This window comes from Apus apus, chromosome 5 (genome assembly GCF_020740795.1).
Source record: "Apus apus isolate bApuApu2 chromosome 5, bApuApu2.pri.cur, whole genome shotgun sequence".
Classification (NCBI taxonomy): Eukaryota; Metazoa; Chordata; class Aves; order Apodiformes; family Apodidae; genus Apus; species Apus apus.
In genome coordinates this window covers 1,623,218-1,637,660 of record NC_067286.1, presented here as the reverse complement: position 1 = coordinate 1,637,660, position 14,443 = coordinate 1,623,218, and the positions used below count along the sequence as shown (strand labels likewise).

Here is a 14,443-nt window from a genome sequence, read left to right as displayed (position 1 = left end):
GAACAAGCCCCACAAGTTACTATCAGTGGTTCAGAAAGAAGTGACCAAAAGATAAGTGATCAAGGGAAACTCTATTCCTGAAGATGGGAAACACCTAAGCTAAAACCAGGTGTGTATTTTGGAAGGATAGATCTGAGCCAGTCATATGCATTATTTTCCTGCTTTTGCAGGGCAGTTCATGACCTACCTAAGCTGAGCATTTAAAGATGTGATTAATCACATGCTGGAGGTGCCTGTTTCTGTTGACTCGAAGAGGGTGACTAGAATGATGGATTCAGTAGAGGATTCCCACAAGTTATATTTTACCTCTAAAAGTATCTTTTCAGGGAGAGACTAGAGGTAGGTGAGATAATGCAATCAACTGCAAAATAAAATAAAGAGAATAGGGACTGATAACACTCTAGAAATGATGAGAAGTTGAACTATCTCATTATTCCCTAAAATTTCGGGTGGTTAGTGGGAAACAAAGTAACAAAATCATCTAATCTGGGAGTACAGAACTAGCTCTGTGGGTGGTTCCAGTCAAAGAAAGCCTCAGACAGGTGATAAAGGTAGTGACAGCTTCTTCTTGTATTTTCACATTTGTTCAAGAAGGAGAAAACAAAAGAGGAAAGGAAATCAGAACAAGATATGAAGAAAGGAAAAAAAAAAACCCACAACAACAAAACACAAAAAAACCCCAACCCACACACAAAAAGGAAGAATTCAGACACCTGGAAAACTTACCTCCTCTGTGTTTGGAGATACAATTTTTTGTGTGATGTCTGTTTTTATCTCCTCAACACCTGCCTTCCCTGGTAGGAATGTGTTAGAGCCTTACGGAATATAGAACAGCTTCTGGAAAGCTTCCAACAACCCAAAGAGGTGCCTTTTATAATCCCATCTAACCTAATCTTTTGCTTTCCTGTACTGCAAGTCTATCCTGGTATTTCCTGCCCGTGTAAAAACTGCTGTGATGGGCTGTGTGATCAGCACAGCCTGACCTGCAGATTGTTGGGTCCACACCCCAGCAGCAGAAAGAAGCTGAGAAGGAAACTGCTTAAGTAGCTCTCTGTAAACCTCTCCAAGGAGATCTCCCACTTGATAGGCTGCTGGGGCTGGAGGGGGGAGGTGTGGAGCCTCAGTGAAAGGAAGGCATGAAAGGAAAGGACAAAGGAAGATAAATCAGTTCTGTTCCACCTGAAAAATTTAAGCAAACATATTTTAAAGAACTAACCATCAGTCAGTGATAATGAGATTGTTAAGGCATTTCAGGATTTCTCCAGTAGAATCAACAGCCAATGGATGAGCTGAATATGAAACTGGACAAGCATGAGCAGTGACTTAGTCTGCTTAACCCTTTCCAGAGTCCTTCATCAAGCAAGGCTTTATGGTTTTCCCAAGGGCCCATGAGATCCACTGCTTTGGTCTCATAGCATTGTGAGTAAGAAAGCAGCACTTCCCATCCTTGCCACCCAAAAGGAAACCATGTATAAGAGAAATCTTCTTTAAGAAAACAAGTCAAGAGAGATTTCTGGTAGTTAGGAGAGTGGTGCCATGCTCTGGGGGTGGTAAAGAATCACCTGTCCTGGTGGTCTTTGAAAGGGCAGGTTGGGCACTCTCCTCTCAGTAGTGGTTATGATGAAGCTGAGTTTCAAGGACAGATGACTTGGGATAGCTCCTGATGACCCTTCATGTCCTATTTTGCCTGTAATTTCATCACTGGCAACCCAGTGAACGAAGCCTCTTGCAGGAACTTGCATGCTTTGGCAAGGGTCAGCACACTGCAGAGGAAGTTTAAAAATCCTCTGTCACAAACGGGGAAAACCAAGGAGGGAAGTCAGCTCTTTTATGCCCGTGGAAGTCAGCTGAGTTGAGTCACTTTCACTTGAGGCTCTTCTGTGGGAAGAAAATGGAAAAGCTCTCCAAAAATTGACTCACTTGATCTACCTCAGACCTGATTTTGGGGTGGGATTAGGTCAGAAATCAACATTTAGATTTTGAACAAAATTACTTAGGCCGGACAAAGGCCACATCCAAAGAGCTACAGGCAATGGCTCAACGTCCAAGTAGAAACCAGCAACAAATGGTGTTCCTCAAGGGTCCATCTTTGGACCAATACTGTTGAGTATCTTCAACAGTGAGACAGAGAGTGGGACCAAGTGCACCCTTGACGAGTTTGCAGATGACTCCAAGTTGAGTGGGGCCTTGAGGGAAGGGATGGCATCCAGGGGACCTTGCCAGGCTTGAGGAGCGGGCTTATGAGAACCTCATGAAGTTCAGCAAGGCCCAGTGCAAAATTGTGCACCCCACTATCAGTACAGACAGGAGGATGAAGTGATTGAGACCAGCCCTGCAGACAGGGACCTGGGGGTACTGCTGGATGAAAGGTTGACAATGTGAGCCTGCAGCCCAGGAAGCAAATTGTATCCTGGGCTCCATAAAAATAATTGTGACCAGCAGGTTGAGGGAACTGATTCTTGCCCTCTACTCCATTCTGGTGGGACCCCAGCTGAAGTATTGTATCCAGCTCTTGGGGTCCTCAGCATAAGACAGACATGAATCTACTGGAGCAGGTCCAGAGGAGGGTCACAAAAACAATCCAAGAGCTGCAACCGCTCTCCTACAAAGTAAGGCTGAGAGGGTCCAGCCTGAAGAAGAGAAGGCTCCTCAAGACCTTCTTGTGGCTTTTCAACATATAAAGGGTGTCCGTAAGAAAGACAGAGAAAAGTTTTTCCAAGAGGACAGGAGGCAATGGTTTTAAACTGAAAAGGGGAGATTTAGGTGGGATATAAGGAAGAAGTTCTTTATGATGAGGCTGGTGAGACACTGGAACAGGTTGCCCAAAGAAGTTGTCAGTGGCCCATAACTGGAAAAAGCTCAAGGTCAGGTTGGATTTGGATGAGGCTTTGAGCAAGATAATCTAGTGAAAAATGCCCCCGGCCATGGCAGAAGAGGTTGGACTAGATGACCTTTCAAGGTCTCTCCCAAACCAAACCATTCTATGGTTCTATGCATTCTTGCTGTCAGGAAGAGCCTCATCTTCCTTAACTAAAAGTTCTGCAGCCAAAGGTGGATCTATGAAACAAACCACAATAAAGCAAATGGATTTGCCAATTCATGCATCAGTTCAACTGAAACTCATCACTGCTCTGAAGTCTTTTAGCTTCTGACTTAGGGGTGTCAATAAACAATTTCATCCACTGTCCATTCCTTTGTTTTGTTGACATTTCTTGACATTTAGAATGGCCCAATAACATCCAAGGTAATGTAACAATCTCCTGACATAAAAAGCCATGAACCAAGCAATGAAAATGGACATCTCCACATTAATGAGGAGGTTAAATTCTTCTCTAACTTAAGTATAATCCTACATTGTAGCTGGGAGACCTGGGCAGGTTAGTAAGGGTTAACAGTCACTATAGGAAACAGAGTATTGGGAAAGAAAGTAAAAACCATCCTACACTCTTTGGGAAAGAAAAAGGAACAAGAAATGACAGAAGAAGCTACAGATGAACCACCAGGTATTTGCCCTTGAAGCTATTTGGGCCAGATCTGCCAGTTTCTGTATCCACTGACAAACAAGGCAGCACTTTGGCTAGAATCACACTCCTTTCCCTTTGCTTCCTTAGCCAAATGGACAAGCAGAAGTGACTCAATGCACAAGCCCAAATCAGGAGCTTCTGGTATCTCCTGTTGCAAAATAGTTCCCTAGAAGGATGTGCTTACTGCCAGGAAAGGAGAAAGGTGTTACCCCTGCTTTCACTCCAGTTACTTTGGCACAGGGGCCTGGACACTATGGTAGCTCATGCCCATGGAGGGACTGTGCATGGTGAGAAGATGAGTGAGGTGTTGGGGGTGGGCAGTGATTGCTGGTGAGGGGCTGTCTTGGTAGAGCCATGAGGTGGTGAAGAGGTGTACATTTAGAGTGGGCAGGATGGGGCTGGGGCACTGTTTTTTTGGGAGGGGAAGTTGTGAAACTGGAAATGTAAGGCTGGAGGCTGTCTGGAGGGGTTTTGTGAAAGTGGAAGTGCCTAGGTGCAGTGGAGGACTCTGCTGAAAGACAGCATGAAGTGGCAGGTAATTCTGTGGGGTGTGAAGCTGCATGAAAAGAACTCATGACAGCAGAAGCAGGGATGGGGTCTTGAAGGCAGCCCAAGCAGAGGTTGTGCAATTGTAGCTGCTGAGTGTGCTAAGGCTATGGAGTCTGGGTGGACCCTCCTCCAGGAAAGGTTGTGTGTAGCAATAAGGACTAAGTAGGGTGATAACTTGTGTTGGAAGAGGCTGAGGGTCAGAAGAGGACACTCAGTGGTGATGGGTGTGTTAAGGCTGGTTTGGAAGGGACAACAGGTCCCAGAAGAATGAGAAGTTGTGCTGAGGGAGGTTGTGAAATCACCATCAGATGTTATAGAAAAGGACTGATAATTTCCCAGTCCCTGTGATCCTGGGCAGCAGTGAGGCACCCCCTTCAAGGCCTGAGAAATAGAGCATCTCAGATGCACAAGTAGGAAACCAAGCAGCAGAGCAAGAGGCAAAGTGAAAATTTGCACAAACAGTTCGTGTTTTCTTTGAACTGTGAAATGGCTGAAGAAGGGAGAAGTAGTAAAAATACATTTCCAGAACCATGACACGGACAGGTTCTGTACAAAGAGGGAAGGGGGAAGTTCAAACCGAAGTGACCACACCCCCAAAACTCGCTGTTTCCTCAAGAGGGTGATTAGCTGCCCGTGGGATGTGACGCTGAAGAGACCGAGGCTTTTTAAACAGCATCTGAATCCCCCAGCATTGCAGTGTGACACAAGGATTCTAGCAGGACCATATGTCACAGAATTCAGGTGACAATTGTCCCCAGCAGATCCATACCAGGCAGCTGCTGCAAAAGAGTCCCTGCAATTCTAAGGAACCCACAAAAAGGTGAGAAATTCCTAGGTGGTATCTTTGCCATTGCACTCTGTCTAATGCTTTCTGCCCTGCTTTTGGAGAGATGGTGAGGGGAAGGGAGGAGAAAAAAAACCTGAAGGAAGAGGAGATCAAACATTTTCTTCTCCTGCTGGTTAGAAATTGGTTGTAGGTAACCATGTGTCTCGTGCCTTTTCCAGATGAGAGCTTCGTTCTGGGGACCCTTTTCCATGAGCAAGTGCTGTTGAATTGCTCTAGATACAAATCTGGAATAGAAGATGCCATCATTCAGAGATCTAGCAGTAGAAGATTAGGTCTTAAATGATCACTTAATATTAGGCAAGAAAATCATCATCATTTTCTCTCTATAGTCTAAAATGCTTTTTGTGGTGTCAAAATGCTTTTGTGGTTGTTCACAAGAACAATGTGGCATTCAGAGTGTAAACCACAGGAAGGAAGGTCAATGTCAAGGGGATAAAAGACCACGTAGGCTCAGTTTGCTGCTGTTTGATGCAAGATTTCACTAATTAGTTCAGTTAATGATGCAGACTCACATCTTGAATGTGTCTTGGAGACATGAATGTGTCATTAGGAAATATGTTTGGCAAGCTTAAGTTAGACAGGTAGTCACCTGGCATTCCCTGAATGCCCATGGGAGAGAGAGACACTTCTGGAGGAGGTGCTTGGTTGCTTTCTGGAGATGACTGCAGCTGGGAAGTAGGAAAACCGCTTTCCTAAAGTGGACACCTGGTCAGAAGGCTTAGACAGACTTCAAGTGACACTCAGATGTTCATGGCCTTTTCAAATGAATGAGAAATTTGTTGCACATTACATAGATGTAAAAAGAATCACAGAATCATAGAATCGCAGAATCATAGAGTGGTGAAGGTTGGAAGGGATGTTAAAGATCATCAGGACCCAACCTCCCTGCTATAAGCAGGGACACCTCCCACCACACCAGGCTGCACAAACCTCATCCAACCTGCCCTTGAACACTTCCAGGGAGGGGGCAGCCACAGCTTCCCTGGGCAACCTATTCCAGTGCCTTCCTACCCTCATGGTGAAGAATTTCTTGGGTATTTTAAACTTTAGGAAACCACTGAACAACTGGGTCTTCCTTTCTCCTCACACCAGGCTTGGTTCACAGAATTAGAGCTACTGCAGCTGCTTTCTGCTGCGAATCAAGGTCTGATACTCTGCTGACACCCCACAAGCAGATAGTGAGGGAGTGAACAAAGTCAGAAAGCTGCAACTTTTCAATTTGCTTGCTCCAGATGTTCAGGGAGGAGGTGATGTTGGTCAGGCAGGATGCTGGTTTCCCCAGACAAGGAAAAAGAAGGTGAGTTTGAACTCAGGGATGTTCCTGTTGTGGAACTGTGCTGCAACACAGATCCTGTGCGTTCTGAAGGAGATGATGGTTTCAGTATGCACTAAAATTCTTTCTTCAGAGACCTTTGGTCTCTAAAGAACAGTGGTCCCTTCTTTAGAGAGAAGACCACTGGTCTCTAAAGTCTTCATGTCAGAAGTGCTTAGGGTCCTGTAACAGCTGAGGATGGAATCATCCAGCTTCCTATATAAGACTATGGTGCAGTGCCAGAAGTTCCCTGGTTTCAGTCAACCCTAAAGATGTCACATCCTTTCACATCACTTTGGTGAAGTTAAGGGTGGAATTCATCTCAGCTGACTCCAGCTTTCCACACACTCATCCTCTTACTGGAGGTGCACTCTGCAATGTGTCAGCAAAGACAGGCAGGAGACTGCACACCTACCTAAGACACCTGCTGGAGGTGCTCAGAAACCTTCATTAATTCCAGTGGCAGCTTTAAAGGCAAAATGAAATGGGATTTTTGCATTTAGAATGGTGAAGCCAGGTAGAACAGCAAGGTGTAAATGGCATTTATCTTGCCTCTGTCCATGCAGCACTGAAGACAGTGTGTCTGGGGTGCTGAGATGAAGCAAGAATGACTCAATCTGTCACATTTAGCTTGTTTATGGAAGTCTGTCCCCATGTGTTCTGCAGCATCTTACAAAGAGAAAACAGAATATTCATGCTGGTTACACTGTTCAATGAGTCACATCTCCCGGGTCTCCCCATTTTGACTTGTTCCTCTCTCCTCTTTAACTCTCTCCTGCTGTCTTTCATCATATTTCTCTGTCTTCTCATGTCAAAATGAATAGCTGGTGGGGAGAGAGGAGGAGAGTCATGCTGCTTCACCTCGTCAGACAAAAGAAAGGGTGTGAAATCTATGTGGTTTTTTTTTTTAACTTTTAAAATTGTGCTTAACATTTTCATTCAGATCCCAGTGCAATGGGGAGGAAGAAGCAGGATGAACTGCCTCAGGAAATGGGGGGAACTTAATGAGGGAGGAAATAATTATTTGAGCCATAATTCAATGCCCTGTGAGGGTCAGACATTTTGTCCCACATCTGGTTCTTGCAGTTTCTGAGAAGGAAGTTATTAAGGGCTGACTCTATTTCCTGTACATAGGACTCAAGAGAACAAACCAACCATACAAAACTACACTTTATTAAAATAGAAATCAGCCATCAACATAAAAACCTACCAGCTCTTTGCAGTACTCTCAACCCTGTTTTCTCTCATGCTGATGGGGCTTGCATGCTGATTGCCTAGAACTTCCACACACTTTTGACAAGATTTGTCTCACCTAATCCCAGCCACATGAAGCAAAGACAGTTATAGCAGAGTTGTTAACACTGGGATCACATTTTGTTCAGACATGAGGTACTTTTCAGACAGGATTAATCTAAGCTATCATTGATTTTTAAAGATCATTTGTTTCCTGGTACTGAACTGCAAAAAGGACCCTCGAGAAATGCATTTTACAAGGGGAGAAATGCACTGCAATCTAATTTATCCTACCTGTTGTATTGAATTTGGCCTTTCAGTGCTCTGCACAATGTGCTCTAAGCACAGCAGTGCCTCCCTAAATCAAGATCTGGCTACAATGAGCTGGAACAAACCTTGAAACACTACCCTGAGGGAAAAGTCACCCTGGAGTTGCCACCTCCCTCCTCTCTGCTTGCAGGTCTGTCTGAAATCACTTGTCATGACTACGCCATCAGCCTTCCTTCCCACTGCAGCCAGCCAGGCCCACGGGATGAACCAGAGTGGGGCTGTGGGGAAGGCAGAACCATCCTACGCTGTCCTCAAGTTCATGGAGAGCTTCTGCCTGATCAGTGCTGCCTGTGGGATGGTGGGGAACGGGCTGGTCCTGTGGTACCTTGGCTTCCGCATCCGCAGGAACCACTTCACGGTCTACATCCTGAACCTGGCGGCCGCCGACTTCGGGTACCTCCTCTGCATCGCCGTCGAGACGGTGCAGTACCTGATGCAGTTCAACGTGGGGGTGCAGTTTGGGATATTCCTCTTCCTGGATCTTTTCATGTACGGGACGGGCTTGTATCTCCTGACTGCCATCAGCATTGAGAGGTGCCTCTCTGTCCTTTCTCCAATCTGGTGCCGAAGCCACCGCCCAAAGCACTTGTCTGGCCTCATCTCCAGCCTGCTCTGGGGGCTCTCCCTGCTGCTGAACACCCTCGGGTACGTTTTCTGCACCGTTCGCCGCTCTGCCAGGACCTGCCACCTCCTGCTCATCACCATTGGATCCTTGGACTTCCTCTTCTGCACGCCCCTCATGCTGCTCTTCAGCCTCATCCTCTTCCTTCGAGTCAAGTGCAGCACCCAGCACCTCCGAACAGGCAGGCTCTTCACTGTCATCATGCTCACTGTCCTCTTCTTCCTCATTTTTGCTGTGCCTCTGGGCACCATGATCCTCTTGGACTTCTTGGGCTACAAATTTCTCTACTCCCCAGAGATTGGTTTTGTGCTGTCCTGTGTAAACAGCAGTCTCAACCCTGTCATCTACTTCCTTGTGGGGAGCTACAAGGATCGGAGAATCAAGCTTGCCCTCAGGCTGGCATTCCAGAGGGCCTTTGAAGATTCAGAAGATGACAAAGATGAACGAGAAACCCGCGACACAATAACTATGTCCTCCTAATACCCTGCAGTACCCAGCAGAGTAACACTGGTCTGGAGCTGTGGGACAACAGTTTACAGAATTGAAAAACTCTGAGGTACTGGTGAAGGTTTGTCTCACCTAACCTTCAGTATCTGCTGTGAAGATCTCTACCCTTTATTTACTTATTTAAGCTCCATCTGTGGTTGGTGAAAACAGATAAGCAGCTGGACTACAGAATTGATGTGACCTGTTTTAGGACCACATTGAAAGTGCCTGTTTCTTTTCCGTGGCCATTAAATGATTCCAATTTGATAAGGGGAAGTGTCTTGGTGTTTTCGTGCCATCAAAGGAATCCCCCTCAGAATTTGCAGCTCACTCAATAAATCTCTTTCCTTCGGAGCACAATAAGATCAAACTAATACATTCTCAGTCACTTTTCACTCAGATCTCTGAAGATGAGATGGAAACCAGCCCTCCTCCTGTTGAAAGAAGCTCCTGGATGGAGATTCTCTCCCTGTCTCACTTTATTTGAAATACCTGCATTTCAGGAACACATGCAACCTGTGGGAAACGGTTCTTCCTCTTCTTCCCCACATAAGACTAAACAAAATGCCTTTTAAGTCAGCAAAGGCTGATTATACCCAGCTAAGGGACCAAAACCAGGCCTGCTGCTCAAGGACAAACGAAAGCAAGACAGTAGGTGTGATATAAGGCAGGAAGAATGGGCAACAAGTTATGAATTGCCCTTACTAGTTACCGCCCTAACTTGGGACTCATGGATGCCAGTTGGCTCTGGACAGTGACACTGACTGGACAGGGGTGTCACGGGGATATAAAAAGGCAGTAAGTTCAGCAGGTGGGACTGAGGTCTGCTCGGACATTCCTGCGTGGGACACCCCCCTGCTGCGGAGCCTGGTGCCGGGGCTCTGCCTGCCTGCCCCGGGGATCCAGCCTGAGCCCTCAGGGTGAGAGTGCCGGGATTCTGACCCCGGGAACACCGGGTCTTTCCCGCAGCCGTCGGGGCCGGGGCCAGAGCCCCCCCACCCCCCCCCCCGTTTTGCTGCCGGTTGCTGGGAAAACCAAATCGCTGCCGAGCCGCGAGGGGCTGCCCCCCGAAACCACGGATTTCGAGATCCTGCCCTAGCTGCCTGCCCGGTCTGCCTGCTGCTCTGCCCCGGGGTTGGAGCCTGCCCGCTCCTCCTGCTGCTGCTGGGGGGGGTCACCCCTGTTACTGGGAAGCTGCCCCCCTACGGACCTGCTGCCGAGCCCTGCCAGCTGGAGAAGAAGCCGCATCCCAGGAGCCACACGCTACAGAAGGGTGAACACCCACCCACGGACACACACACACACTCCCTCTAACTGCCCTGCCAGGCTCAACTCCTCCCTCCCTCCCCTTTGATCCACAACCCTCTCTCGGAGAGAACCCCTTCAGAGCACAGCACTTTTTGCATCACCTCCCTGAAGGACACGTCTCTTCCCTGATATATCCCCGGTAGCCATTTGCCATTGGTACGTTTTCCCTAAACCTCATCCCACAGTTTGCGTGAACCCTTAATAAACCGGTTAATTCGGAAACTAAACACTGCTCTCAGCAGCAAGTTGCGGGCGTGGCGGGGGTGTATTCTTAACTACCACCCTAAAATACGGTCCCGCAGCGGCTGTTCCTCCGGGAGAGGCAGCGCCACGTGTGACCCTCGGTCTTATTCAACAACCCCTCCAAATTTGGGGAGGGGAGAAGTCACGAAAACATCCTGACAGCCAATAGCCCCCCCTGGCATCGGCTCGGGACACAAGCTTTTGCGGCTCACAGAGTGCACGCTGCTTTGCTTCCTGCTGTCAGCATTTCACATAGTTCAACGATTCATGCCCCACAAGTCTCTTTCTTCTATTCACTCTGGAGGTTTCCATCCCATAGATGGGCTGACAACTTTATGGACTGAGTTACACGCTCCTTTTTCATGTATTTCAAAGAAATACAGGGCTGGAGTTGCATAGTATTTTAGCTTCCTCCAGCCCAGGACACAGTATCTGCCTCCAACTATTGGGTTGTTGTGTCTTCCATGAAGGACAGACAAGAACTCACAGCTTCTAAAATCTCCTCTACCAACAGAAATAAATTCAAGGGTAGGGAAAAAAATAGGGAACAGAAGAAAGGTAAATATATACCACAAATTGCAACAAGTTCACTAGACCCTTGAGATACAAGATGGGATTATTTGAAGTGCTGTGCTGTCAGGCCATGTGACACTTCTTATCTACATTGATGGAAAAAGGCAACACAGGTCATTTTCACTGTGAAACCTCCCAGATTTCCTCTTAATGCCTCCACCTGCACATCATTTCCTGAAGGGAAGCTGTATTCTTCTACTGTCTATGATCTTTTGGCTGTTTCTCTTTTTTATTAATTTTGAAAAGCACCTCTTAAAAGAAAAATACTCATTCACCCTAATGTCTATAGTTGCTTTTTTGCTTCCTGTTGACAGTTCCTGAAAGCTGAAATTTGAGTCCCAGTTCTGCCACTCTTTAATTTTTAATGCTCTTATTTTGCAAAGTTGATTCAGATTAGGTCTATGTCATCAATTATTTTAAGTTAGGTGGGGTTTTTTTTCTTCTAACTTATACTGCTGAGGGAAAAAGAGCATCCATTTATCAAAAAATATGTTATAAATATTCTCCTTTCAATACCTGTAATGATTTTATCATTGGGAGAACTGATACATTTCAGTTATTATTAAAAAGGTCAAAAGCCTTTTCTTTTTTTTTTTTAAGAGGAGCACAAATGGTGTTTAAAAAACTTTGTTGTGCTGGGAGGAAGCCATTGATTGATAAAAATATACAGAACCTACCTCCTGTGGCCCAAAAGAGGTCAGTGATAGGATCTGCAAGGAGATGGGGATCATTTGCAGGCTTTTTCATGCTGAACTAATGCCAAGAGAGTCAACCCAGCCTGCCAGGGAGAATCTCTTCAGCATCTTAACTAAATTTGCCCTCTGAATGGCTTGGTATCTCTCTGGAGGGATAGCAGGCCACCCAGAAGATCTGCAGCCATGCATGAGAAGGGTATATTCCTCAGGGGCCACCAGCACCCTGAAGAGAGCCCACATTTCTGCTTCCCTGGGGACAATCTGCTTCCCTGCAAGGAGACAGGCAGCCCAGGCCAGAAGTGTGGAGTGTGCCCACGTGCCAGCAGCATGAGGTGCCTGTGAGGGGTGGTGTCACCTGCTCCCCAAGGACAGCAAACCTCACCCCACTCCTCTGAGGAGTCCCTACACACCAGAGTCCAAAATAATCTTTGTTTTCTCATTGATTCCAGCAGAAGGCACACACACTAACTGCTGGAATTTCTGTGCTGCAGTTAAGGCCTGGAGGAAGGGATGTGTATGGGCACATGGATGCTCCAGAACAGTCCGTTATTCACCACATCCAGCAGAGTGAAAGACACTCCAGTGCCTCGACTTGGTTCCTTTTCCCCAGCCTCCATCCCCCAGTAGTTACCGCCTTCAAGCAGCCACCTCATTCTCCATTCCAAGAGCTTCTACAACAACCACGCCCCTTCTCTCCATCACACCAGCCTACCTCACACATACCTCAAAGCAGCAGCCTTCCCCTTGCAGCCCCTCCCTAGCATCAGCTGCCAAACTCATTCTCTTGCGCCTTTCATGGAGATGTGGCTTCACACCACAGGAAGGAAGGGCCAGCAGATAGGAACGACAGGTGATGTCCTCTTTGGAACTGGAGAGTCCAGATCAGCTAACTGGGGGCAGAAGGAGGGCCAAGCACCTGCAGCCAGCTACAGTTTACACTATTTACATGTTGCACCAGCTCAGAGCCAAGTGGTATCTTAGAACCCACAGATCAACTTGGGATCAGGCAGAAAGAAGAGCAGAGGACGTACCGTGGTGCACACAGGCTGGGGCAGGCCTTGCTGCTGACACCCCAGACAGGTGAGAGAAACCCCACATTAGGGCCTACAGGCTTGTGCTTTAAAAGCTTAACTGCCAAAACCAGTCACCCATTCCTACCCAGGCCAGCAAAAGACAGCAGGTCAAAGCAAGTGTCCATAGGGAAGAAGCTGTAGATAAAGGGCTTAGTCTGATCCCAAGCTCTGTTTAGTTTGAATTAAGAGAGGTGGCAAAGCCAGGTGATCACAACATCACAAAGTCTGGATCAGGTCTGCTCAAAGGCAACTCCTGCTTGCAGAGGTGGAGAAAGACCCTCGTTTCTTCACAGTGTGCCACCTGAAGACTGAGGGACACTTGTTCCCCTGGAGTCAACACCTGCCCATTTCAAAACTTCACAGCCACACTGTTAACAGACCTTTTTCTTCCTGTCCATTTTACACGTGGCACACAGCAAGTTCATTTCCTGTCTGCAGTATTTCTGTTAATTGCTGTGACTAAATTGCTGTCTTTATGATCCATCCGAAGTCCCTTTCAGCTCAGCCTTTTAGAAGATTTTCTTTCTCCAGGATCAGAGGTGAGCAATGAGTCATCAGGGAGCTGTAAGAGCCCTGTGCAGTTTAGAGAGGTTCCACCCATCAGTAGGAGAAAGAAATAGGCACCTTTTTACATATACTTTAAAAGAAACAAGGCTCAGAAGCACTCTTGGGTGGAAAGTAAGGGCTGATCCTGTCTAGAAAGGATTACTGACACCTGGCACTCAGGGGTTGAAGGCCTGATCTGTCTCACTCACCCCACGCATGTTGGACAAGCCATTTTCCTTTTAAAGTCATAGAATGGTGAAGGTTGGAAGGGACCTTAAAGATCATCAGGTTCCAACCTCCCTGCTATGAACAAGAACACCTCCCACTAGAGCAGGCTGCACAAGCCTCATCCAACCTGGCCATCCAACCACAGAATAGTCATGGGGTCTTCTTGGGGTCTTGGCAGGATTTAGGGGAAGGCATCACACAGGAAGTGAATTTTGCAGGAAACACTGGGGACAGGGATACTGTCTCTCCAACTAATCCAATCTAAACCAAGTTTGATTTTCCAAGAATGACAAAAATAAATAGAATACCATTCCTCTGAGAACTTCATACAATCTCTACTACTTACTCATGTATACCTCACCAGCATTAAGAGCATTTGGCCCCAGTGCAAGCAATGTCCCAGAGCATTGCCAGCAATGGAATCCTGGCAGGGGAGGTAATTTCCCCAAAACCACCCCAGCCACAAACTGAAAGCTTTCTCTTAAAAAATAAATAAAATAAAAAAAATAAAAAAAAAATAAAAAGAGAGAGGGACACAAAGATGGGGGCTTGATTTTTGTGGGGATAAAAAAAATGAATGAAGGGATGAGCTTCTGGGGGAGGTGGTGGTGCAGAAGAGCTTCAGAAGCAGCTGAGGAAGGCAGGCACTGCACAGAACTGCATAGCAGAGGAGTCTCTGCAGAGCTTGGCAGCAAAAACTGCTGCCTGGCTGCAGGTGAAACCTGGATTTTTCAGACCTGCTATCCTGGCATCTGCTCTGAATCCCTGTGGGGGAATCATGAAGCCCTGACCAGAACAAATCTAGAACATCTTTTGGGGAATCACAGAGGGAGCCACAATATGTTGGAGAACACAGACAGTAATAGTGCTGGTC

General features: G+C 46.8%; 1 protein-coding gene across 1 annotated transcript; it reads left to right on the top strand.

The window, feature by feature from the left end:
- The first annotated feature begins 7,946 nt into the window (after nt 1-7,946).
- LOC127385314 (proto-oncogene Mas-like) lies at nt 7,947-9,019 on the top strand. Its single transcript, XM_051620963.1, has one exon. It carries the CDS (start codon nt 7,947-7,949, stop codon nt 8,895-8,897), a length of 951 nt encoding a protein of 316 aa, XP_051476923.1. The 3' UTR covers nt 8,898-9,019.
- Nucleotides 9,020-14,443: the final 5,424 nt, after the last annotated feature.

Coding starts and splice junctions, on each gene's coding strand:
- LOC127385314 (XM_051620963.1), top strand. CDS start 7,947: ATGACTACGCCATCAGCCTTCCTTCCCACTGCAGCCAGCCAGGCCCAC.